The sequence below is a fragment of the Leptopilina heterotoma genome, unplaced genomic scaffold (genome assembly GCF_015476425.1).
Source record: "Leptopilina heterotoma isolate Lh14 unplaced genomic scaffold, ASM1547642v1 Lhet_95, whole genome shotgun sequence".
Classification (NCBI taxonomy): Eukaryota; Metazoa; Arthropoda; class Insecta; order Hymenoptera; family Figitidae; genus Leptopilina; species Leptopilina heterotoma.
The window spans coordinates 1,895,347-1,921,010 of NW_025111202.1; the positions used below are offsets into that span (position 1 = coordinate 1,895,347).

Consider the following 25,664-nt stretch of genomic DNA (forward strand, 5'->3'; position numbering starts at 1 on the left):
TTGAAGTTAATTTTTCGTACATTCAAACTTCAGTGCCTTCAGTGTGAAGAAAACAAATGCACTAATTTGATTGGTTTGACCAGTGAAATCTTTTCCAGTGTTCTTGTGGACAGCCAATCATATTTGTTTCTAGTCTAGTTTAAAAAACAGAATTTTTCCAGGTTTTTAAAACAAAAATTAAAAGTATGATTTCTAAAATTGCGGGGATTTCTAATTATAATCTAAAATTTTAATTGAAATTCATTTTTAAATCAATATTTATTAGAAAATTCTACGAGAATAGAATTCAAATTATTTAACTACAAAAATAAATATTTTATTAAATAATTGAATGTTTCTTAAAATTAATTTTGGGAATTTTTATTAAAGTAGGTATATTAGATATTAAAAATCATTGAATTGAGGAAAGTTTTTGAAAATAATTATAAATTTTTTTTAAATAATTGAGTTTTTGAGAAGAATTTGACTACTTTTGAAAAATAATTAAATTTCTGCAATCATTTGTAATTGCTTCAAAATTCAATTTATTTTAGTGTTTTTAACTAAAATTCTTCTATAAATCCATTATTTTTAATAAAACTAGTTAATAATATAATATACGTATTAAAAAATTTAACTAATTTCAGAAGAATTTTAGTTTTAAAATTTCTAATTAAATTTCTTCTAAAGTTCATCTACTTGTAAAAATTAACTTGAATTTTAACTCTTTTGAAATTAGCGATAAATTAGAAGAAAAATGTTTCTTTTATTGTTAGAGTATTGTTTTTTTATTTTTTCTTGAGGTACACGACCGATGTCATTACATTATCGCGATTATGTAATTAATTTCTTTATTATTTCAATTTAATGCTTCATTAATTATATATTCTCAGTAATACTTACATTTATAATTATCATACTTTCAATCGAGTCAACAACATATATATTTTTTATTTATTTATATGTATACATAAGTATCGTGTAATTATGAAGTGGATGCATTGCACTGTAGATTATAACTTCTATTTCATGATACACGAAGCCTTTTTTGCTTTCGAGGAAAGGAGATGGAATCTTTAAGTTCACCTCCCTTATGGCTGTATCTGTTAAAAATTTAAAAAATTCATACATTTAAGAGTTCCATTTCGAGCACGATGTTTTAATATTCAATATTATGACTTAGGCCCGAAAAACACATCTACAACTATGAATATAATTATTTCCTCTATTTTGCGTACATTAATAAAAACGCTACAAATGGAAGGTGAACTTATACAAGAAATTCCAATATTCGCACTCTTGATAAAAAGAAAATTGATTTTTCATCAAAAGCACGTATATTTTTTTTTTTTTTTTTAAATGTGCTGTCGCCAATTTATACATACATATCTCTTTTAAATAAAACTAATCGTTCCTATTATTCTATTAAAATTCTGCTCGGGTGACATTCTTTGGCTTGGAAGTCTCACGAGAGGAAATTAAATGCAAAAACTATAAACAATTTCTCTGATTTCTTTCCATTTCAGAAGGAAATGCTACAAGTCGAAAGCCACGATTATTAATTAGCAAAATGACTAAATCTGACGCATCTCTAGAATCAGAGAGATAATAATCTTTAATTATTACGCAGAAGTTGAACATTGGTTTTCAAAATGAATGGGCTTTGCTTCTTAGTATTATATATTATTTTTGCCAGGATACCCGACATTACGTGTACACATATTCAATTGTTGATTTTCTTTTATGATCCACACAAACACGTCGCAGAGACTCGAGATTTTCTTGTAATTAACAAGTCGTTACGAAAAGGAACGCAGACATCGATTGTACTTTTTGTGAAAACTGAAAGAAAACTTGACAATTTCAATTTAGGTTTGAACAATTTTCAACTTTATATTATTTACAATTTTGAATTTTTCACCAGATGGACGTTTTCAACTTTAAATGTCGAACCGAATATGGAGTGTTTTCAATGAAAATTAACAAAGCATTGAAAACCTTATTGTCAAATTTGTTTCATTTGAAGATTTTTTTTTTTTTTATTTTTTATTTTTTTATTTTTTTTTTTGTAATCTAAAGGTATTTGTGCGATCAATGTCCAGCGTGAACCATTGATGAATACAATCACTTAACTTCCAGCTGATAAATTTAAAGCAGCTTCACGTCAGCGTACACAGCCAATAAAATGCATACAACGAATCATCCAAAAAAACAATTCTTACAAAATTTTCCTATTCGTTTTTTGAAATTCATTCAATATTTGCAATATTTGCAATAGTAGGAATTTTGTAGGAATTTTGAATTTTAGTTGAAATGTAAAATCGTAATTTAGTGATCAGTCGTAGGAATAACGCCAATATGTCTTAAAATTAATATTGATATATTATTCTCGAGATTTTTTTGCCTTCTTTACTTGAGATCTTCCACATCTCCAAGGAGATCGTCAATCTGCTCCTCCCAATCATCTTTTCCCGAATTCGTTGCAGTCGATTGACTCTTCCCCTGTCCTGGAACGACTTCAAAATCCTTGAGTTCCGCTTCCAATTCTCGTTCCCAATCTTCTTCTGCGGAGAGTCACAAGTAGCGTTGAAGTTTTTATTCCAGAGGACCACTGGACGTGTGTATGTGTGTATCTTTTTTTTATTTCTTTATTTCTTTATTTCTGTGTACGAATGTATGTTGTGCATATTGTGTTTGTGGCAATGTAGAGGATGAATGTTCGCTAGTTAATGCAACTCAAAATAAGAAAGAAACAAAATGAACGTCACTGCCAAAAAAGAAAAATATATGACGAAAACGAGAAGCGACACGCAAAAGACCAAAACTTCAATCTTAAGATCGATTCAGGAAAGAATTGTTGGTCTTTTCCAACTTGAATTATCAATTTTTAGATATTATATCATTTTATTGCCTAATTTTTCAATAATTTATCAATTTAAAACTGAATAATCCAACAATTCTTTGATTTTTGCTTCTGCAAATCAAACATATAGAGACCTCATTTTTTTCTACTTGATAATATTCAGCACATCTACGTTTAAAAGCAAAATCGCCTGAACGCACAAACTCTTTATCCATCGAATCACAGATTAACAACGATTAATAATTGACTGTTCATTGAGAAAGATAATATCAAGAGGAATAACACGAGTCGTCATGAAATTTGAAAAACGCGAGACATTGCAACGAAACTTTGGAAAGTGTATCAAAAAATCTTACAATAATTTCATTTCCCCCAAAATTATTATTCAAATTATTAACGATTTTATAATTATATTTCAAGTATGTTTGTTAAAACAATTTTAACATTTTTTGAATACCTATAGTCTTCTTAATCCGAAAAATAAAATAAATATTACAAAGAAAAAAATTCCGTGCAAATCTCCCGATTGATCTAATTTCTACAATTTTCTCTGAATCTTTTTGTATAATCTCCGGAAAAAGCTTTATATCGAGAGGTTTTTAAAAATTTTAAAGAAGGAAACATTTCAACACAAGGGCTGCAAAATTTAGCTCATAATTTTTGCACCGTACTTTTTAAAATAATTGCTAAAAATGCAAGCACGTCCTGCGCGCGAATTATTATCATTATTTTTCTTCTGCATTTTTTTAAGAAGTAGATAGGCCTGCAGTTTCTTCCTCACACTTATACCTTTCTCTCTTGTGATTATTTTTATGTTAACTCGTCTTTATTTAACGAACGATAAACTCTCGACATTTTAATAATCATGACAAATTTTACTGGCTCAAAAAAATATTATAACTAGGTACTTCTCTTATTTCTTACATAAATTTTATACTGCAACTGTTACTGATTTTTACTATTTTTTAATAATGTTAAGAAAAATTTTTTGGGTCAGTAAAAATTGTATTAGGTATCTATAGCAATCCTAAAAGATCGAATTGAAAATAAAATGACAGGAAATAGTTGTTAGATATTAACTTTGCTTAGAGCATAGTCCAAAAAAGAAATCAAATCTCACGCTTTGGCATTATTTTTTTTTCAAACTGTAAAAATGCGATTAAGCTATTTTTTCGACAAACCGAGCGTTCTTTTTTTTATTAATATTATTATTATATTATTATTATTATTATTATTATTATTATAGCCAGCATTGATATTTTTTTGTCGATCTTCGCGCACGAAGTCTATTTAATATACAATCGTGACATTTATTATCCCGTAAACACGTATTGTCATTCAACGAATTTAATATTCTAAGTTATAGTTTGTTCTTTTATTTATTTATTTTCTTTTATATAATAATCTTCGGTATTATATGTATTTTTACAACTTTTACAACACGGAGAGAATAAAGTGACAAGATAAGTATAGATGACAGACAGACGGACAGACAGAGAGACGACAGCGACAGACAGACGGACAGATAGTCAAATGTAATTTATCTTGTTTTGTTTTATTTTGTATTCCTTATTGATGCGCGCGTGCTTTCGAGTAATGATTCCATTAATTATTATTGTTAAATGCAGCACTCGTGGCTAAAAATGTATTTTCTAAAGTTGTAAATATTATACAATTATAATCCTGAACGTCAATAATCCAAATTTTTCGACTAGGAAGGTCCTTAAACTTTGTCTAGCTTTTCGACCTTATCTGACCCGATCGTGTCACAATCGTAAAAATGAAAGAAAAATCAAAATTAATCACGAATAACTATTTATCGATGAAAGGACAAAAAAAAAATATTGAAAATAAAATCCGAGAGCAAAAATATGAGTAAGTAAACAGAACAAAAGAGAATGGGACTAGCTGAGGAAATAAGTGCAAAATAAAACTCGATAATCGCTAAAACGATGTCGTTTCGAAGAAAAGAGGACTGTGCTTTGGATAATGGTACACGGGATTCTCCTCTTCTTTTAGGCTGTTGACAAAATAGAATAGAAGATTTTAAGCAAATAGAACAACTTTGGCAGTTTTCTTTACGAACCAATTCTAAACACTCGTTTCTATGCCTCTGATAAAAAATTCAGTAAAGCTCCAAGACAAATTTTATTGTGATTAACTCTCTCTCTCTCTCTTTTAACCAGAAGCGAAGAAATATGCAAGACATTCTTTCTCGGACAATTTTACATCATCCGAGGGAGAATATTTTTGTACTTCTCAAAAAAAAATCTTTTTTCTGTAATACGAAGGAACTTTTGCTATTTTTGTGTTGTGAGGTTCAACTAAAAGACGTCAAGAAACAAGAAAGCATAAACAAATCTAAAGCGAACAAAATCTCCACACAATGCCCCTACTTGACAATAAAAACATCGAGGAAACGTACGTGTATTCACATAATTTCAGGCTGTGTAAATATAAAGTACTGAGATTTTTAAATACTCACAAACACTCGTGTGGTCCACGATATTATCAGACAACTTTTTCAATTTCAACAGAATTTTGAATCGACAGTCAGAAAGAAATAGTTACCAACTGGATAATTTAAATTCCATTTCATGGAAATAGATAATAAAAAAATTCTTCCGACTGTCTATTCAAACTGCATTTACTATAAATCTGTTTCCGGTAAGCAAAACTCGAATTTAAAGAATTGTAAATATTAAATACGATTAGACAATTTTTACAGACTTGAATAACTATTATCTGACAAACTGAATAGAAATTATTAAACCATTTAAATTCAAATTTTGCTTATTAGATTACATTTAAAGGTATGCAAATTGGCAAAATTAGATTCACTAATTAGCATCCGATTGAATTTCGAAGTTTATGCAAAATTCGATTCTCTCAGATTCTCTTTTGCACAGCTTTAAATTAAAATTACTCAATTATAGTTTACTGTACCAATTTCCAATTGTGAAGTCATTGATAACGAGATTGTCAGTTAACGAATATACTGACCTTTTGGCGATTGTATCCCCAGTTTCTTCATGCCCTCTCTTACTTCTTGGATATCTGTATCTGAAGCTCGAACACTATCAGAAACAAATTCATGGCTTGGCGAATCCGCAGTTGCTAAATATTTCTTGGAGGATGAATCCACTTCAGTCGTTCCTTGAGCAGAGATCACTTGAACTGTTTGTCAGACAATACTTACGGCTAAGTAGAATGGTTTTTTTCTTTTCGCATGTATACAATGTTCCAAATTTCCCATAAGGTGTTATAATTATTTAAATAAAGATTGAACGTATCAAAATGTTTTAATACGTTTTTTGTCTTCATTTGATATCCATGGCAATTTTTTCAACGTTTTGATACGTTAAATTTAAATTTTATAGATTTACTTAGCACCTAAGGGGCCGTGGCCGTCCATAAATTACGTAAGTCACTTTTTTGGCAAATTTGACCATCCACCCCCCCTTCGTAAGATTTTTTACATACATTAGCGCCATTTTTTCTACGGTTCGTAACATTTAGCAGACCTACCCCTCCCCCCAAAATGTCTTACGTAATTTATGGACGACCCCTAATGGGAAAAATCGGAAAAATGTATTTTAATAGCAGTACATTTTCATAAACTTTTGGAGCATAATTTAAAACCATTTTCTGCTTCGAAATTATAAAAAATAGAAAATCTGCCTAAAAATGTGTGCATAAGAAAAATCATGCTCAACAAATGCATTTACATACTTCCACATTTAATTATTTAACTAAAAAAAATCAAATTAAAAACATTTAAGGAACAATAAAGCTCTGCATTTATTAAAATTAACAATTATAAAATACGCGATCAACAGAGCTTTCTATAAACATAGCTTTATGAAAAAAATTATATACATTCTAAAGATCATCTACATCAGCAAGTAGAATATTTTAAATATTTTTAAAAATTATTAACTTATATCTCTCTAAATTTAAATTAGTGAAAATGTTTACTAATTAGAATTAGCGACAGACTTTTTGCTCTTGAAAATAAATTTGAAAATAAATTCACAAAATAGATACATTATTTATCGTTATAGTAAATAGTGGAAAGGATAATTTCTTCTCTTTATTCTCTGTCAAACTAATTTTTCAATAAAGATTATTTTTTTCATCATAATAATTAACTTTCTGCAAATGAAATTGAATTAAATTTTATTAGTCCCTAAAGTTCTGTATGTTCAAACGAACGGATTATATTTTTTTCTTTTAAATTTTTATTGTAATAAATCATTACAATACATATATGAATCATGATTCTAAATGTTTAAATTTGTTTAAATTTGTTTAAACTTTCTAACTCTCTAAATTTGAATTAGTAAAAATGTTTACTAATTTTAATTGACTTTTTGCTTTTAAATTAGTAAACCTTACTCATAAATAGTAATTTCTACTAATTTATTAGTAAAATTTACTACAATTCAAGAGGAAAAATTCTGTGGTAAACATTTTTACTAATTTAAATTTAGAGAGAAGTTAATAATTTTTGAAAATATTCAAAAAATTTCGTTCATTTGAACATTCAAATCTTGTGGAACCAAGAAAATTAATAGGGGAGGGTGGTCCCATACCGACCCCCTAAAGTGCAAAGGCTGAAAATGTTTCAAAAATGTGTTTCTTTGTTTTCGTCAAAATTTTTTTGAGTAAAGGAACTATTTTTCAATGTTTTCTGATGATTGCCGAGGTTTCTGATTGTCGTTAATAAAAGATCTAAAGAAAAAGCAAAAATTTACGTTTTGAACTTTCTCAAAATGGGTGGTCCGAAACCGACCTCCCATTTTTTTGGGGGAAATCTCAAGAATAATTAAGATATCAAATTCTGATAGTAACGGATAGTAATTAAAATAAAATTCAACAGTCTGTAATGAACTGTTAAATTATTTTGACTTCATTTAAATACATTTTTGGACCTTTTTCTGAACAAAAAGTTAAATAAATGAATCATTAGTAACTTTACTCTGAGATTATTTATGTCTATAAGTTATGTTGACATAGTTAAACTTGAATTAATAATATTATTACTTTATTTAAATAAATTTGAAGGCCTTTTTTGAAATGATAATATAAATATAAATTGTGAAACAGTGTCTATAAATTTCCAATATAATAGCATAGCAATGGTTTTGCCTGTTTTAATTTTCGCCCTATTTCTAGTAAAATATATACGAATTTTGTTATTAATTTTTTTCGTTTTTGTACTTAATTGCTTCCAAAGATGTCGAAAAGTACAACGTTTCTTAATTCATATCGTCTTGTCAAGAACATTTTACAACTGACAATGAATAAAATATTTAACCAAAAGAGAATTTAAATATTTTATAAATTCCTAAAAAATAAAAGTAAATATGCAAATCTATCCTCACTTCATGTGAACAATAAGGAAGAAGAGAATAAACAATTAGAATGTAAAAATATGGGGGTCGGTTTCGGACCACCCCCACTATTTTCACAAAATGTTTTGCCAATCACTTATATCAATGGAATCAATTTAATTTGAATGTTGTGCGTTGAAGTTAAGGTCATACACAATCAAAATTAATTTCGTAAAAATTTTCCCGTATTCAAAAAACACTGTTAGCTCAAATTCCGTAGAGGTCAAAAATTAATTTAACCAATGCTAAAATCTAATATTGCTTGAATCTCCAAAATGCAATCAAACGCATTGATAAAACCTATGGCCCATAGTTGTTGGTGTTGTGAAAGTGTTCGACTGATGATACTGACGAATTCTTTAATGGTACCATCTTTAAGAAACATAAGGGGGTCGGTATGGGACCACCCTCCCCTATTCTTGGAAAATTGAATATTGATTATTGAAAAAAGTCAAAAATGATTCAAAGAAATTACTTGCGTTTGTGGATATCTGTATAAATGTCTAAATTGCATACATTTACTGTGCATTACTTTTCTAGTGGCATAAATATTTTTGCTCAACAGTAACTACATATAATATTAATTTAAAAAAAAATGTATTATAAAAGAAATCTAAAGTTACCTTGAGTTTGGTCGATGCTACCAGTAGATGTAAGAGTTTGAGAGGGATTACTTTCTGCTTGGCTCGCCATAGCATTAAGTTCATGACTTTGTCGAAGGAGGGATACTCGGTAAAAGTAATTACGCCAAAAGTTTTCTTCCGATATTCTGCGAATAAACAAATTAGATAGTTTCAAAAACCATTAATACTGTTACTGATCTATTTGAAAAAGAAAGAAAAATTATAAATTTCTGAAATATAATAAACTGAAGCAAAAGAAAATTCAAAATTCATTCAAAATTCATTCAAAATTCATTGAAATGACACTTACACTTTGGGAACCAGCTCGAACCTCATTTGTTCCAAGTTAGGGTCTAAGGCAAGAGTTGCTTGTGCCATCGGCTGAACAGCCTCGAAATCCCATGTAAATTCAACGCCTGGAGGTGGTGCTCTCACAAAATTGCGTTTATCCTGTACAAAGTAATTATCTTTAACTCTCAGAAGTAATAAAATTTATTGTTATTAATTTCTTCTAAACTTTTCCAAACAAAGCAATTCAAATTCTATATGGGAAATATAACTAGAAATTGGAAATGAGAAGACGAATTGATAAATTCGAAAAGTTGATAATTAAATTGCATAGAATGAAAATTACTCACGGTTGAAAGGGCTAGACATTCGTCGCGTAATGCATCTTCATTTGGTGCACCCACCCATGGAGCAACAGCTTCACCTTTTTCACTTGGTTTGGCAGCGATAAAAGCATCTTGTTCCTTGTTTAGTTCAGCTATCAGTCTCTGCAGAATAATAAAAAGTTTAATTAAAATTCTATTATTTAACAGGACTCGAAAAAATTAGAAAATATTTTCAAATAAAAGAAATGGCACTTTTCTCTCTCTCTCTCTCACATATTGCAATAAAAATTTTCTTTACTTTTTAAATAATTTCTTCTTTAAAGAAACTTTATAAGAAGGATCTGTAAATGAAAATTAATTAGAAAATTTTGATATTTAAGTCTTTGTTATTTAAAAAAATATGATTTATTTCTGATAAATTTTATTCTCGTCTTTGTGCCTAACAACTAGTTTTCATCATTTGTGTTTCTTAAAAAGATTCCATCAGTTCATCTTCATGTTAACAGATTATTCTCATTATAAGAGCAAAGATAATAATTTATAATCCACTGTATATGAAGAGATTATTATATTTCGTGAAAGCTATATACCTATATTTTTTATTTTTAATTGGAAAAGTCGTTAAGTTTTCATAAAGTAAAAGTAATAAGACTCTTCTAATCAATACTCCAAGAAAATATAGCTTCATTAACTTTTTTGCAAAAAAAATCTATTTACAGAATTTTTATGGTTTTGATTTTATATCCAGAAAAAAACCACACCGATTGTTTCGAATTTGATTTTTAATTCAAACAAATATAGGCAATCAAAGAGAAATTAAAATAAAATAAAAAGAAAAATGTACTAAACGAAGCTGCCGTGGAAGTTGCAGAGGCTATTGATCCATGAACGTTGTGCCAAAACAGAATTTTCTTGACGTAATATCCTAGAAGGTAGCATTCATTCTTAAAACTGATATTAATTTTTAAATTTCTAAAGCCCAATTCAAAAATAATATTCTCATCACAACATGTCTTTGCTCCAGATTTTTTCTTTTATTTAGAAACATAATATTTTTTTTATATTTTTAGCTCAAGACAATTTTCTTTAAAATATTTAATTCTGCGGTAGACAAAAAGGGTAAAAAAGTTCTTTCAACATTTTCAAGATAACTTTGAAACTAGAGGAACCATATTATTATTCTTAAAGAAAAGTTGTTTCACTTATGTGGCTAACGAGAAAAACTTGAAGTTCCTTTCTTAAAAGTCATTTCTTTTCTCATAAAAAAAAGAGTCATTCTCTTCTGTATTATTCATCTTACCTCACGAATATCCTCCTCTAGTTGAAGCTAAAAATATTTATTAAAAGGAATCTAATTAGTTTGGTTCACGATCTCAACGACCCTTATTGAATAATTTAATTTTCCAATTTTTAAAACTTCACTTTCTCATCCTCTTTGAAAAATATAATTCCTGAATAAAAAAGAATCCACAAATTATATTTATTAGCAAATGTTGAGTTAAACGCTCCTGTCAAGTACCAACGATTTTTCATTTGCATCAACTTCTATTTTCATCCGTTTTTCTTGAAAAGTAAAAATAAAGAAACTAATTTGTAATTTTTAAAGACATTGTAGATTTACAACTGGTATTACGAGGAAAAGAAAGTGGAATATGTTTAAAGAATTATGTAATTCGATTGGCATTGGCTTTTTAAAGAAAACAACTCGGTCAACAGGATGATCGTTGTGAGATGCAAATATATATATGTATATAAATATAGAACGCAATTGAAACGTCTAGCAAGTTCTAAAAAATTATCTCTAATAAGCATGGCAAATAAGCTTTTTTGAGATAAAATGCAATTTTCCGCAACTCATTTAAAATTATGTTTTGACTATTTACTGATTGCTTACAAGCAAAACGTCCTCCTTCGACGCAGTCGACGCAGTTATGAAAAAAACGGAGATCTCGCGGTATTCTAGGATAAAACCACTTTTATTTGCATGAAATCGATATCACTCTAACTTTTTTTCCACCATCCTGTATAGTTAACCATTTAATTACAATTTTTTTCATTTAAAAAACTTTCTAAGAAACTTTCAACTTAAAAATATATTAACAGAATTTAAAAATACCTATAATACAACATTAATAATTCCACTAAAATTTTTGAGTGAATGAATATTTTCTTTCGGTTTAAATATTTACATAAAAATTACTGTATACTGCGAAGACTGAATAATGTAAATTCAACATCTATGTACTTAGTTAATAAAATAATTAACCTTTTTCATATTTTTTTTAATTAAAATATTTTTTAATAAAAAACGGATTAAAATTGGCAACAGAAAATAGTAATATAGTTCATAAATAGTAACTTTATTAATATAGTAAAAGGATAAGAAACAAAAAATATAAAATAAAAGAAATGTTATTTGCAATTGAATCAAATATTTCATAAATCAAAATATCTCATGTGTGTTTAACCAACGGATAATTTGATTCTAGCTGGAAAACAAAAGTCTTGAAAATAGGAAAAAAATCTCCAGAGACTTTAATGTTGACAGTGAAAGAAATTTTGCTGTGACAACGAAAAATTGATTGCTGCAGTAGGAATTCGTTGTTAATGCCAAAAGCGCAACCCTCGAATTTTCTTTTTCCCTTATAGTAAAAATAACTTTTAACAAAAAAATAAAAATATTCGAATCTAATGAATTAAAGAGTTTTATATTTAAAAGTTTAAAAACCCCGAACAATTTGTTGCTATAGTTCTACCAAAAAAAGCTTATGTATTTTCTGGAGCAAAAAAGTTAATATCTACCTACTAATTTTGTACCTATTTCCGCGTTTTTTAATTAAAATTGAAATGAATTTTAACACCTAATTGATAGTGACTGATAATGAAACACTCGTTCCGAAAAATATTTCCTTCTTAGAAGATTAAGAGACAGAAACACAATAGAAAAAATTGATATGCGCAGACAAATGATGGTTTTTTTTTAATATTAGAATTAAAGTGAGCAAAAAAAATTTGCATACGTTTGCACCTTCTCGAAAATGTAGGTCAAAGTTTATTCTGACCTAAATGATGGTCGTGACGCCAGGCAGTTTCATCCCCACTAAAATAAAGTTTCGTGACGAAAAATGAAAAAACTCGGTTCACTAAATCCCGTTTTCCTCGAGATTACATATTTTATTTTTTAAGTGTCAAAACGTACTTTTCTCAAGAGAACCACAAAAAACTATTCAACTTTTCGATTTGACTCGTAAAGTGTACAGAAGTTGAACAACGCCAAGAGCAACCCACCACACATATTATGTACATTTAATTTATCAAAACTTATTTTAACAACGACATTTCAACATAACTTAAACTTGAAATGTGAAACTCATGACATGAAAGGATTTTATAAATTCCAGATCTATTCAGGTGATAATTCTTCGGAATATAATTAGAATAATAATATTAAACTATAATAAAAATTATAAATAAAACTTTGAGATTAACGATCATGAATTTGACTCGAGATCGTTATTTTATCTCCAAGTTTTATTTATAATTCGATTACCGAGTGATAAAGTCAAAAAATTATAAATACAAAAAATATTTTTCTACAAAATTTCAATTTAGAAAAATGACATGAAAATTTAGATCTCTATTAAAAATATGAGAAATGAAATACTTTTTCTTAAAAGTTTGGTCCTTTAATATAAATTAATTATTCTTATTTTAAAAGTACACGTAAAAAATAAACGTTCCATAAAAATTCTAAACTCAAGACTTTTTAACGTAATAATAAATACCGTGACCTCTATATATTCGACGCTCTTGTATTAAATCATTTTGCAATATATGCATAGTGAGAAGCACGCAAGGGTTTCATGGTGACAATACCTTTATCACGCACTATCATTAGTGCACAATAAAAGTTTTTTTCTGCCAATAACATTTTTTTCAAATTTTATTTATCTTTCAATAAAAAAAGAATAAATAGCGTGAAAGCATTTTCGCCAGTGTAATTTTCTATTTTTGTACATAATTAAAAAATTGTTCTTGTTTTATTTTTCTTATGTAAGATTCATTACGAATAAGATTAGTAATCAGTTAAAATAGTTGCCTTGAGTCTTTAGCATGCTATTAAACTTACTAGAAAATTGCCCTCCCTCGACATAAAATAATTGAATTTCCCTCGGAAATTAAGCTAAGGAAAATCTTTCAAGAGATTTCAATTCTTGGTAGTGAAGATTTTATTCTCGAAATTTTTTTTACTAAAGCCCTAGTTTTTTCCTAATGTGAGAAATATTATTTAAATACTCCAGTTTATTCACTATACATATAAAGAAAAATATTAAATATTTTTCCTAATTAAAAATAATATTTTTATATTTCAGTTAAAATGAATGAGTAAAACAATATTTTAACGTACGAGTGAAATATTTGTTTTTAAATTGCTTCTCTCGAGAAAGTAACGCTACATTTTCAAGAAGTAAATTTAAAAAATTAAGCCTCTTAAAAATTTCTTAAATATATTTTGCAATTGATGAGAATTTTACAGCGAAAGATAAAATTGAATAAGTACAGGGTTGCTACAGGTCAGGGAAATCAGGGAAAAGTCATCAACTTTTATTAAAAGTACTGTAAAAAATTATTACTTATGAATTATTTAATTAATAATTTTATTTAAATATTTTTAAATGTTTAAAAAAATTCAATTATGTTCAAAAAATTAAAAAAAATTCTCGTCAAAATTTCAATCCTGTTAATAATAAAAGAATTTTATTATTTATGAATATAATTGAATTCTTGTAAAGAACTTTATTATTTATGAAAATAATTGATTTTTTGCAATGAATTTTATCAAAAAATTTTAAAATACCTCATTGAATTCTCGCGAAGAATTTTATTAAATTTTTTTAAAATAATTAAATTGATGTGAAATATTGTATTACTTTTGGTAAAATTCTCTGAATTTTCCTGACTTGTGACAACCCTGTTAATCAAGATAAAATTTACAAAAATACTTTGCATTACAATTTAAATTATTTTACGTTACAATTTCTCTCTCTAAAGTAAACTGTAACAAATAGAATAGAGTATGTATGTATTTTACCTGATTGTGTACCTGTGTATTGTGTAGTGCATGAAAATAAAAAGAGGCGCATTATTGTCTTGAATCCATTATTTTTTGAACTTAAAAATTTAAAGTCCATGCGAGTGAAATGTCAACCTAGAAATGCTTATATGGAAACATAAAAAAGCATATTTTCTTTTTGAAAACTTATATATAAAAAGAGAAAGAACTTTACGTATTCACTGATATTGTTATTGTAAAATGTCAAAAATTGTCTCCCTTGACAGGAATATTGATGAAAAACTTTTTTGAATCAAAAATAGCTTCAGTCCCTAAAGTAAAGAAGCGAAAAAATCTAGACTGGAATTAAATATAGAAAATCCCCTGGAAGTATATTAAAGATTAATCTAGGAGAAGAAAAATGAAATAATACGAATAATCAATATTTCAATGGGAATGTCACTACAAGGTACGCAAAGACTTACTTGCCCTAACAAGGTCAAGGTTCAAAGCTGATTACTCGTTCAATGTCTCACTTATTTCTCTCTATTTTCAAATAAGGTGTGTCGTAATGACGATGACGGAAAATTACATTCAGAAGCCAAAGTACACTTAATTGATTTACATCGAGTTTACATTTTCTCAGAAGAAGTAGATTTGCAAAAGATTATTTGCAAAACTTGTTAACAGCAAGTTTTCTGTGCAATATGAAAATTGCAATTTTTATTTTTAACTAGTAAAATGTTTCTCAAAATTCTTTTCATTTTCCCTCGCATCTATAACAGAATTTGAGACTAATTTCAAACTATGAGTTTATGAGGATGGACAATTAATAGAGCTTGAAATTTATGGGTCATACTCTGATGGCTGACAATGGTGACCCGAAACCTTGTTATTATGCACTAATACCTGACAATTATAACATCTTCTCTCAGATGAACGATTAGCTTTGGAGTTAATTCTATAGACTGAGAGCGAGAGAGCGAGAGAGCGAGAGAGAGAAGATGTAGGACATGAAGATTGAAGAGTGAAGTTCAAGGCTGGCCTGTCGATTCATCAGTCGATTCAGGGGGTGTGAGATTGTTGCGACGTGTTGGCTGCAGTGGCTATTTTATCAGTAAAGTATCAGTTGATTTTAGCGAATACCCGTGTATTCGAATAGAGAATATTGGCCGAGTGTTGGTTACCCTTCTTCTTGTATGAAACTTGACTGCGGGTGCGTCTGTATAAGAGGGTGGCGTGCGGATCAATACCAACTGCCCCTATTCTTCAGCTATATACACAATCCCTCGCAAAGTATATAAGTGTCAAATTCTACGTGTTAGTGTCACTTGGAATCATTGTTCACGTGTCTCTGTAACAAAACTCATAAACTAAATATACAAAATTTTAAATTACTTTTCAAAAAAAATACTATTCCTTTTTTTCTCTTTCGAAATATTTCTATTTCTATTTCTATTTCTATTTTTATTTTCATTTTTATTCTATATTTCACGTTTCGAAAATTCCCCACACGCACTCAAAGAAAAAAAAAGCTCTTTGTCATCCTCCCTTTACAAGTACGAGAGAAAAGATTTTCTTATTTATCACATCAGTGGTAATATTATGTACATATCAAAATTCTCCATTTTATACTCAAATTCTGTATAAAAAGCTTGAAATGTGTTTAGAAATACCTAAATGAATAGTTTTTCAATAACAACAAAAAAAAGAAGAAATAACAATTGCTTTTAAACATCCATTTCTCTATTGACACTCAATATTGGAATTGTAGAAATAAAAATACCTGTGGGGTGTCTAAATTTTCAACCACAATTTTAGTTTTTAGTTTTCTTTTGTAACGAGAAAAAAACACGAGTGCGAAATATTCGCTTTTGAAAGATATTGTGGAAAAATAAAGTGATTAGCATTCACTTTTTTTTATTGAAGAAATCTATATTTATACATATACCTAGTCGTTGTATTTTCCCATATATTATTGTTCGCTTTTTTGTTTTTTAGATTTTAAAATAATTTTTCTTTTTAAATGTTTTCATTTTTTTAAATTAATACCTATGCTGAAAATCATTGAATTCTTGCTAAGAATTTTATCCAAAAATTTGAAAATAATTGAATTCCTTCCAAAAACTTTATTATTATTTATGACAATAATTAAAAATTCTTGTATGAAGAATTTCATCAAAAAATTTGAAATTAATTGAATTCTTTTGAAGAATTTTTTTTTACGAAAATAATTTAATTTCTTTGAATTTTTTGTATAATAATAATAATAATAATAAAAAATTGACTATCATGTTTAGCCCGTACTTTCAAATGAGTAAAGAAGTTCGTCTATACAATCGAAGAAAAACAATATTTGAATTATATATATATAATAATTTGAAAATACTGAAATGTTGAAATTATCAACTAATTAAAAGAGAATTATGAACAGAATGATGAAATAAAGAAAAGATAAACGAAATTAATTAAAACTGAAGTGAAACGAGTTAAAATTCTCTATGGTGTCTGACTATAAAGTGTCGAGACTACTGCCCTTATGAAAGAGGTTTTACCTTTTCCACTTGTTGACTGTACCATCAATTATTCTGAAACAACTCTTGCCTTACATAGAACATATGAAAAGAAATTGTTTTCTAAAATTTCTGAAATTTAGTTAAAGTTTCACTCCACCGCACCGCCAGTCCTTTGACAGTGAATTTTCAATAATTATTAAATGTCGCATCCTAAAATTCAATTAGTTGTCTAATTACTGTCTTTTTCCAACGACGAAGCAAAGTTAACGATTTTAACTTCCTTTTTAACTCTAAGAAGTTTCGAACCATACAAATTGATCCTGAATACAATTGTCGATAAAAGGAATAGACGTATTTGATGAGGAAAATACTGAATGCGTTGAAAACTTATTCAGTTAATTGAGAAATGCTATATCGGAAATATCCATTCAGTTAAATATGACACAATGGTTTGTACACAATTACTCGTTTTTTTTTATTAAGAGGAGTAGAATTTTACAATAAATTTTAAGTCTTATATAAAAGAGAGATCAAAAGCGTAAGTCTTATAAATCTGATAGAGAATTATACAGATCAAATTGAGACAAAAACGACAATTTTTGTCCTTTTTTTGTCTCAATTTGATATTCTTAAAAAAGGAAAAATTTGATTTATATTTGAAAGAATTCGTCAGATGTCAAAGTGCAAGCTTTTTAATTAAAGTACAGCATCTTACGCTGAAGATCTAATTCACAAAGGGAAAGTCTCTCCGATTTTGAGGAAGTTCCTTGAAAAAAGAGGTATTTGAATTCTAAGAGACAAATTGTATGTAGGCAGCGGTTAGTCCTTCAATTTCTTTGAAAGTGTCGAGAAAAATCGATTCAGCGAAAACGCCGTACTGCAGTTTAGACTTGAGAAGAGAAGCAGAGAAAGGAGAATGATCACGTTCAGGGTCATGTAAATAGATTTGTCGTACGTTATAAATAAACATACATGTTTACTGCGAATGTCAATGATAAAAGGATAAAACTATAATAAAATATAGCTTTTATATTAAATTTTATTTTAAATTCAAAGAATGATAAGCTTTTTTCGAGAATAATAACTATTTCAATATCCTCTCAACATTTTTTTTAAATCTCTTATTTCAAACGTATTTAACGTTTTAAACACTAAGTTAGAGCTTTAAACTATTTTCCTGTTTTTAAATAATTTAATTTTCTACTCAAGATTATTGGTAATCTATTTGATAAAAAGTGCCATTTCTTTTTTAAATATTATATTATTATTAAAAATAAAATGGACTTACATTTTCTTCAACTGTCTTCTTGATTTTTGCACTAGCTTCGACGACCGATTTTCCTGCTTTGTTTACGGCACTGTATAAAAATCCGCCAAGACTCTTCGCTCCTGCCAAAGCTTTCGTAGAAACTGAAAACATGCCAAAAAATTGTAAATATTAATAAAAAAAAGTTAGGTAACTGTATTAAAAAATAATTTATATAGGTATCAAGTGTTGCATTTAAATTTTTAAACATGTAAACGATAATTTTAATTTGTAGCATTATACGCAGTGAAAATAAATTCAATTTAAATTCAGAAGACACATAAAAGTTTGAAGGCTCAGTTACAATTAATTCAGTAATAAATTTTCATCAAACCAAAACTTTTATCGCTTCTTTTTTTAATTTAATGTAACAAGTTTTAATTCGATACGTTTTATACATTTTATAAATTTCACACATTTCATATATGTATTTTTGTATTTTTCAGATAGTTCAAAAAAAGAATATAAAACACATTGAATATAAAATATATAGATATTCATAGAATATAAAACACTATGTAGATTGAATTCATACATGTGAATACGCGGTTTGAATGGAATATTGTATTATTTCTGTCCAAACGTTGTGCTGATTTAATTGTTCCTCTATGTATCATTTTATTTTTGACAGTACAAAAATATATTTTTTATTCAAAGAGTTTTATCTTAACCGCAAAATTTAGCATTTGACTTTTTAACTCAAATTTAAATTCAATTCAATTTTGTTATCTGTGTTTCTTTTAAAAACTAACAAACATGTTTCTTTTCCTTTGACTCTTGCATTAACTTTTAAGTATTTTACTACAAAATATTTAAAGTTAAAAAAAACTGTTTTCTTTTCATGTCTAAATTTGAAAATGTTAAAATAAATTTTCCATTTTTTACCACGTTTATTCAATTTTAAAACAATTTCCCCCCATCCTATGGAAATATTCAGCTAATATTTGAATTGCGCCGAGAGATAAAAACGTCAGAACGATTTGAAATAGAGGAAATAAAAGAATTTTTCTTTGCTTTTGAATCAAGGCTGCAATTCCAGACAATGAGGGAACTATCAACATTTTCTCATCTTCTGATCCCTGGAGAGCAACTCCAGAAACTGGAGAACCTAAGGATAGGAATAAATCAGCAAGTTACAGCTAACACCTTCGATCTGGGTACTGTAAACGCTATAGACGACGACCCTTCTCGTGGAAATGGGCGAAGAGGGATATTAAAGTAAAAGAAGGTGTCTATGTTCAAAAAAAGAAGAAAAAAAGAAGAAAAAAGTTAAGAGGGCCAACAGGCCAATGAGGCCACATGTATAAAATGTAGTCGTTGATAACTGAGCGAGAAGTCAGAGGGGTGCTGTATTGATCGCAGATATACCGACGCGAAGGACGGTTGCTTGCTGACTCTCAATCTGGTTAGCTAAACTTCGCTCTTCATTTCAAATGGTTATTGATGATCCAACGATTATTCTACGTAACCGTAATGACACATTTACCGATAGTTCCAACCAAAAACTATTAATTATTGATTTATTTTCACTAGCAAACAAAAAAAAGGCACAAGCAAAAGAAATCTGAAACGAAAGAAATCTAGAGTTACGTAATTTTTTGTATATCAATTTGTATCATTTTAGTATCAAATTGATAGTTTCAAAGAAAATGGCAATTTTTGCTACTTTGGTTAATTTTAAAAATTATGAAAACCTTTTTCGAATTATGCATTGCAAACTTTAACTTTTGTTATCAAATAACAGAACGTGGAAAGTCGAAAGATTCCATAGTTTGATGAATAAAAAAAAATTCCAGTAGGTTCAAGTTTGAATTGAGTAAATATTGCCCGATGGGTGAAGAAACTTGTTTATTTCTAAATAATGGAAAAGTTGAAGATGAAAATTATACGTGGGTTTGTAAAAACAAGGTTCCTTGTGTTCTATAAAAAGAAAACTTTTTTTTACCCTTTTCTAGTTCTATTTTCTACTTTTGTTGATTTTGATAAGCTAATTAAAGAATTTTCTTTTTCTGCCAAAGAAATTCCTTTGAAAAAAGTGTTTGTTCCCTTTTTGGAATTAGCAAAGAGGACTCAGACTCACCAGCTCCAAACGCTTGCTGTCCGTCCTTATCTTCCGTAGGCGTTCCCTCGAGACTGGCCGGACCACTGTCAGCACTCCCGGTGGCACTGAAATTGATCATAGTTTGATAGTAGCACGTGTAAGAGGTTCATTAGCACAATAACTAGAACTATGTATCGTAGCGTGTAATGTCGAACGCACGTACCCAGCAACCCACCTGCTTGCATCATCATCTTTTACATTATCTGTTGTTACACCTTGAGCAGAATCCCTTGCTACTTCGTTATCATTTATTTCCCCCGACACTGGGGCATCGCCTTCATTGGGGCCAGCTGCTCCACGACCTAAACCAGGAATCCCTCCGCTCAGCCAGCCGGTCATCTGGGACTTCACACCTGCCAGCATTTCAAGTTTACTGCCTCCTCCCTGTTGACTAATGAGAAAGAAAAATCAAATAAACATTTTTTTCATTCTCTTCAACCATTCTTTACTCCCTAGAACTCAAATCAATCTATTAATAATTCAATTCTCTTCTTGAAAATCATTTTCGTTCAAATTGTTTCTTTCCAAAAATTCAAATAAATTAATAAATAATAATATTGTTTTTAAATTTCTGATCAATTCACATTCTGGGAATGGAGTTTTCTTTCATCAGTTAAGTGATCTGTCTCCTCTGAAATGTTATGATAGAATTAATGATTTTCTGAGATTAGGTGAAAATCCTCGTGAAACCTTACACATGCAAGGACAAGGCTGCATTTACTTTAAGATTACTTAATTAAACGTTACTACCGGATTTACTACCGGAGTCGCTGTCAGTGACTTTTGTTTCGAAAAAAAAATTCCGAACTTTAATACATTTACATAAAAAAAAATATTCAAGTCTAGAAAACAAATATAAAATCATTACCTACATTCGAATTTCAATTCATTTTTACACGTATCAAAATTTAAAACACATTGTAAAATCTTTTAGGAACAGTATCTTTCCTTGACCTATCAATCGATTTTCTTTAAATCTTGTCCAGCATTTTACAACCAATCATTATATGATTCATAATTTTTACTATTTGTATGAACAAAAAGAAGCCTACGTAAAAGAAAATAAAAAACAAAATTATTTATATTAATTTTAAGAATAAAGAATAATTTTATTATACCTCGTAACGTCAAATAGAATGCTAAAATTTTAGATATTTTCAGAAATTTAGTTTATTCTAAGTATTTGAATAGAAAAAAATGAATTAGTATTTTATCTACAAAAAACAGAACTAAACAGGAAATTGATTCATTTTTGCAATTTTAATCTTAGAAAATTATTATTAAAAAAAAGTAGTAAAATCTACGAGATATTAATTTTACAGGAAACAATACAATATTCTAGAGCTTAATGTTTTAGTAAAATGATACAATAATTAAACTATTTGTCTTCTAATGCATTGGAAAAATTTTAGGTGGCACAGAAATTGACTGAATCATTTCCAAAATCTACATTTAAACTTGCGCTTTGACAGCAAGTTTCCGATCGATACATTTGTGAAGAAAAGTCACTTTTTAACAGGAAATTATCTCTCTTCGAAATTCTGTAATTAGTAGTTATATATTTATAGTTTTTACAAGGAAAAAATAACAACAATAGTAACAGAAAACAAATTTACCAAAAAAAGTAATTAGAAAATTTTCGAAAAATTTTAATAGACTTTGAAATTGAAAAATTTGAATGTTAATTAATTAATTAACTTATCTTCCTTTTTTTGTACCTATATGTATATAAAAAGAATAAAGTATCTTTTAATGGTTAAAACAGTTATTACGTGTGGAATTTGTATTACTGTTTATGAAACATTGATCTATTGACGAAAAATTTGTAAGAACTGAACAGAATTTACATGTAAATTTAAAAGATTGTATGAATACCTGTTATCTTTTTTTTCTGCATCTAAATCACCACCGGCACCAGGAGATCCGACTTTTTCCTCTGGCACAACGGAGTCATCCTCGCCTTTCTTACCTATCCAAGTAGACACTTGATTCGTAAGGCCAGAGAACATTTTGAATACGTCGCGGACTCAACACTGGAAATTCGCGACCTGGACGTTGACCGCGGATTATGTTGGCGAATTTGGAGATTTTTTTTCACTTATGGAAACCTTTTCTGACACTCGTAAAATTGAAATGACAAGTAATAAGAGCGATCTCTCGTATCTGACACCAGACTGCGTAAAATATTTCAGTGGATACTGCGCAACATGCACGGCGCAACACTACATGCTCTGGCATGTATGCGTGAAAGTGTCCAGAAAATGTTGTCTGATAAAAAATTCCATTTATTATGACAATATCAAAATAAATATTGCAACTTCCCCCCAAATATTCTCTCTCAAAAATAAAAGCATAATTAAACCAACATTTTTTTAATATTTCCTTCTCTTCATTTACACCTAAAAAATTAATCTTTTAACATTTATTAGCATTAATAATTATTGTCTAATCACCCTATATGTATCGATTACTTTTTTCTAGGATATAAACACGTGTCAATGAATTTTACATCGTTCTTAGTATTTTTTTTCCTAATTCATTGATTAATTTAATATATTAAAATAGGTTTTATTTAATTTATCAATTATAAACTTTGCGGTATTTTCAAAATAGCTTAATAATTACAAAGACACTATAATTCAATAGTTAGAAATCTTTATTATAAACGCAATTGTCACAAATAATTATTTTAAATGATTCAAAAATTAAAAAAAAAATTGAGTTTTATACTTGCAAAAAACTCAGGAGATGAAGCATCTACGTGACGAATACTTCAATCGATGTATCACTCGAACTTATTATAATCACATGGGGAGATGAATATCAGTTCCTTGGGGTTTGACTGCTGTTTCCTGGTGCTACAGACATCTCACCACCCTGAATATTTTGTTTCTGTTTATTTCGTTTAAAAATTTAAAATGTTTCATCAGCAAAACTAAAGACTTTCTTTTTAATATTCATGCCAAATATTGAATTTTTAAATTTACCTTTACTTGAATTTGATTTTTTAACATCGCCGACCTCAAAATTAACATTCGTGTTCGTCTTTGATACTCTTTTCCTAGACTTATTGATTTTTCGAATGTTGTGCTTCGCTGGTCCACATCTTTGGCGTACAAAATCTAACAAGAAAAATAGAAATTTAATAGTTTAGAAAATTTAATATTAATGAAAATTACAAGTTTTCAGATGATCAGTTCATCTTTCACTGATCAACTGAGGTAAATTGAATGAAAATTAAAAATTACTTTGTTGTGTGAATCAATACGAGCTTGAATTTGCCCATCGAGGATTAATTGCATAAGTTCGTCTTCTAATGCGGAGACAGTTCTGTTAAATGCAGTGGCCATTCGCCTCATGTCAGCGCTCAAATAAGGGCTGAAATATTGTATTAGAGCTCGATTACGAATTTGAGTATAGAGATTGTTTACATGTGGCGCTATGTACATGTCAAGGAGAATATTATCCTTGATTTCATCTAGAAGTTTTAAGCATGAAGCGTATTTGGATTCATAAAATTTAAAGATAATATCCCTCAGTTGTGGTTCCAATTCCAAAAAGAGCTTAAAAGAACTGCTAAAAATGACTTGCTTCTGTAGTTCATGCCTATCGAAAGTGGCAAGCGCACACAATCCACCATAAAGTGCTACATTCCCCGGCGAAAGCAATTCCGGAAAATCACAATGATCCAAAGAAGCCTGGAGGAACAATTTCGCTGCAAATTTATACTTTTTTGTTGCTAATTCGGCCAATCCTGCAGCCACTTTCAGTTTTGTAATGATGGCCAAATTACTATCTTTGCCATGAACGTCAGGAAAGTCCGGAGTGTCTTCTGCCTTAGTGACGTAACTAATAACGTGGGTCCAATTTTGGAGATAGACAGAAACTTTTAAAACATTCCAACACATGTTAACGACGTGCTTTCCGCTTGTGCAATAATTTCTAGCTCTCGAATAACATTTGAGTGCATTGGCCAGATCACCACAATCAAGGTAATGATCCCCTAGATCATCGTGTCCTCTTCTTATACTTTCTTTGATGGAATTACTTTTATAATTTTTTAAATCGGTGTCAAATTTTTCCAGTTTGAGGGCAGCCTTCTTGGAACGGGATTCCATCCAAGCTTGATCAATTGTTGGCAAATCTTGTGAACTAGACTGAGCTGCAACGTCAGGTAAGCCTGGAGTACTTATTGCTTGTGAAAGTCTTCTATGAAGTGACAAATATAAAGAGACATTGTATGTTGTCATCACGTATGTTATTGCCATTTTCAAAGCTTCTATCCGCAACGTAGGGCAGTGATCTGCGATGTATATTAGTCTATAAAGCTTTGCTAATCCTGTATAACTGTTGGCATACACCTCCAAATCCTTAAAACAAAAACAAATTTATCAAATTTATCAAATTTTACAAATCGAGAAATTATAATTCAAACCAATAATGTCAAAATTTAGTTATAAAAGAAATATTAAAATGACAACTTACCAGTGTCGGATTTTCGACAATGTACGATTCCTCCTCTGCATTGTCATTATCCTCCACCGGGGCATCGACCTGCATTGGCTCGACATATTGCTAAAAAAGAAAATAATTCCCATTCAAATTGTAATTTGTTACATTGCAGTAAAACTTTAGAATTATTTCACAGTTATTCGAAGATTGTTTGTAAATATTTGTTCAAAAGCAGTTTAAACTAACCTTAAAATTCACGATTTCGAAAATGAATACAAAATATCTCTTTTTTTTTTTTTTGTAAAAAAAATTTAACTTACCTCTTTCATAAGTTTTTCCTGTTGAAGCATTTGTTGCTATTGTGTTAAAAATTATAAAATTTATAACTTCTCTCCCACAACCACTTATTTTCTTTTCTTTTTTTGAACAAACAACATGAATAACCACAAACCAATAAACCATAGAAGATGAAAATGTAAAGTCAAGTTCACATTGCACAAAACTGAACCTTGACGATGACGACTTGACGACGGACGACTTTCTCTTAAGACCATGCACCAATAAGAATGCTTTAAAAGAAAGAGGAAGATTGGCTAATAAAAACCGGGAGATTCAATTTCAACTGGTGGAATTGTTATTAATTAAGTTAATGAATAATGTTGAAAAAATATCGATTAGATTGTAAAAAATTGTTAATTACCGCAACAATAATATCTTTTTATTGAAATCTAACTGTAAATATGAATATGTCACCTTGAAGG

General features: G+C 28.8%; 2 protein-coding genes across 8 annotated transcripts; both read right to left on the reverse strand.

Moving 5' to 3' along the window:
- Positions 1-905: 905 nt before the first annotated feature.
- Positions 906-22,653, reverse strand: LOC122512102 (synapse-associated protein of 47 kDa). Of its 6 annotated transcripts, none has more exons than XM_043627753.1 (9): positions 22,327-22,652; positions 20,615-20,842; positions 20,431-20,516; positions 18,333-18,454; positions 9,500-9,637; positions 9,172-9,311; positions 8,862-9,007; positions 5,846-5,998; positions 906-2,543 (listed from the first exon to the last, which is right to left on the reverse strand). In XM_043627753.1, the coding sequence occupies exons 1-9, from the start codon at positions 22,458-22,460 to the stop codon at positions 2,389-2,391; spliced, it is 1,302 nt and encodes a 433-aa protein (XP_043483688.1). In that variant the 5' UTR covers positions 22,461-22,652; the 3' UTR covers positions 906-2,388. The 6 variants fall into 6 exon arrangements, with proteins under 6 accessions (XP_043483688.1, XP_043483686.1, XP_043483685.1 ...); XM_043627751.1 differs by having other exon boundaries at positions 5,846-6,013; XM_043627750.1 differs by having other exon boundaries at positions 5,846-6,019.
- Positions 22,654-23,089: 436 nt separating this feature from the next.
- Positions 23,090-25,382, reverse strand: LOC122512101 (COP9 signalosome complex subunit 1). Of its 2 annotated transcripts, none has more exons than XM_043627748.1 (5): positions 25,224-25,382; positions 24,937-25,026; positions 23,700-24,821; positions 23,439-23,573; positions 23,090-23,328 (listed from the first exon to the last, which is right to left on the reverse strand). In XM_043627748.1, the coding sequence occupies exons 1-5, from the start codon at positions 25,251-25,253 to the stop codon at positions 23,275-23,277; spliced, it is 1,431 nt and encodes a 476-aa protein (XP_043483683.1). In that variant the 5' UTR covers positions 25,254-25,382; the 3' UTR covers positions 23,090-23,274. The 2 variants fall into 2 exon arrangements, with proteins under 2 accessions (XP_043483683.1, XP_043483682.1); XM_043627747.1 differs by having other exon boundaries at positions 23,090-23,343.
- Between the last annotated feature and the right edge of the window lie 282 nt (positions 25,383-25,664).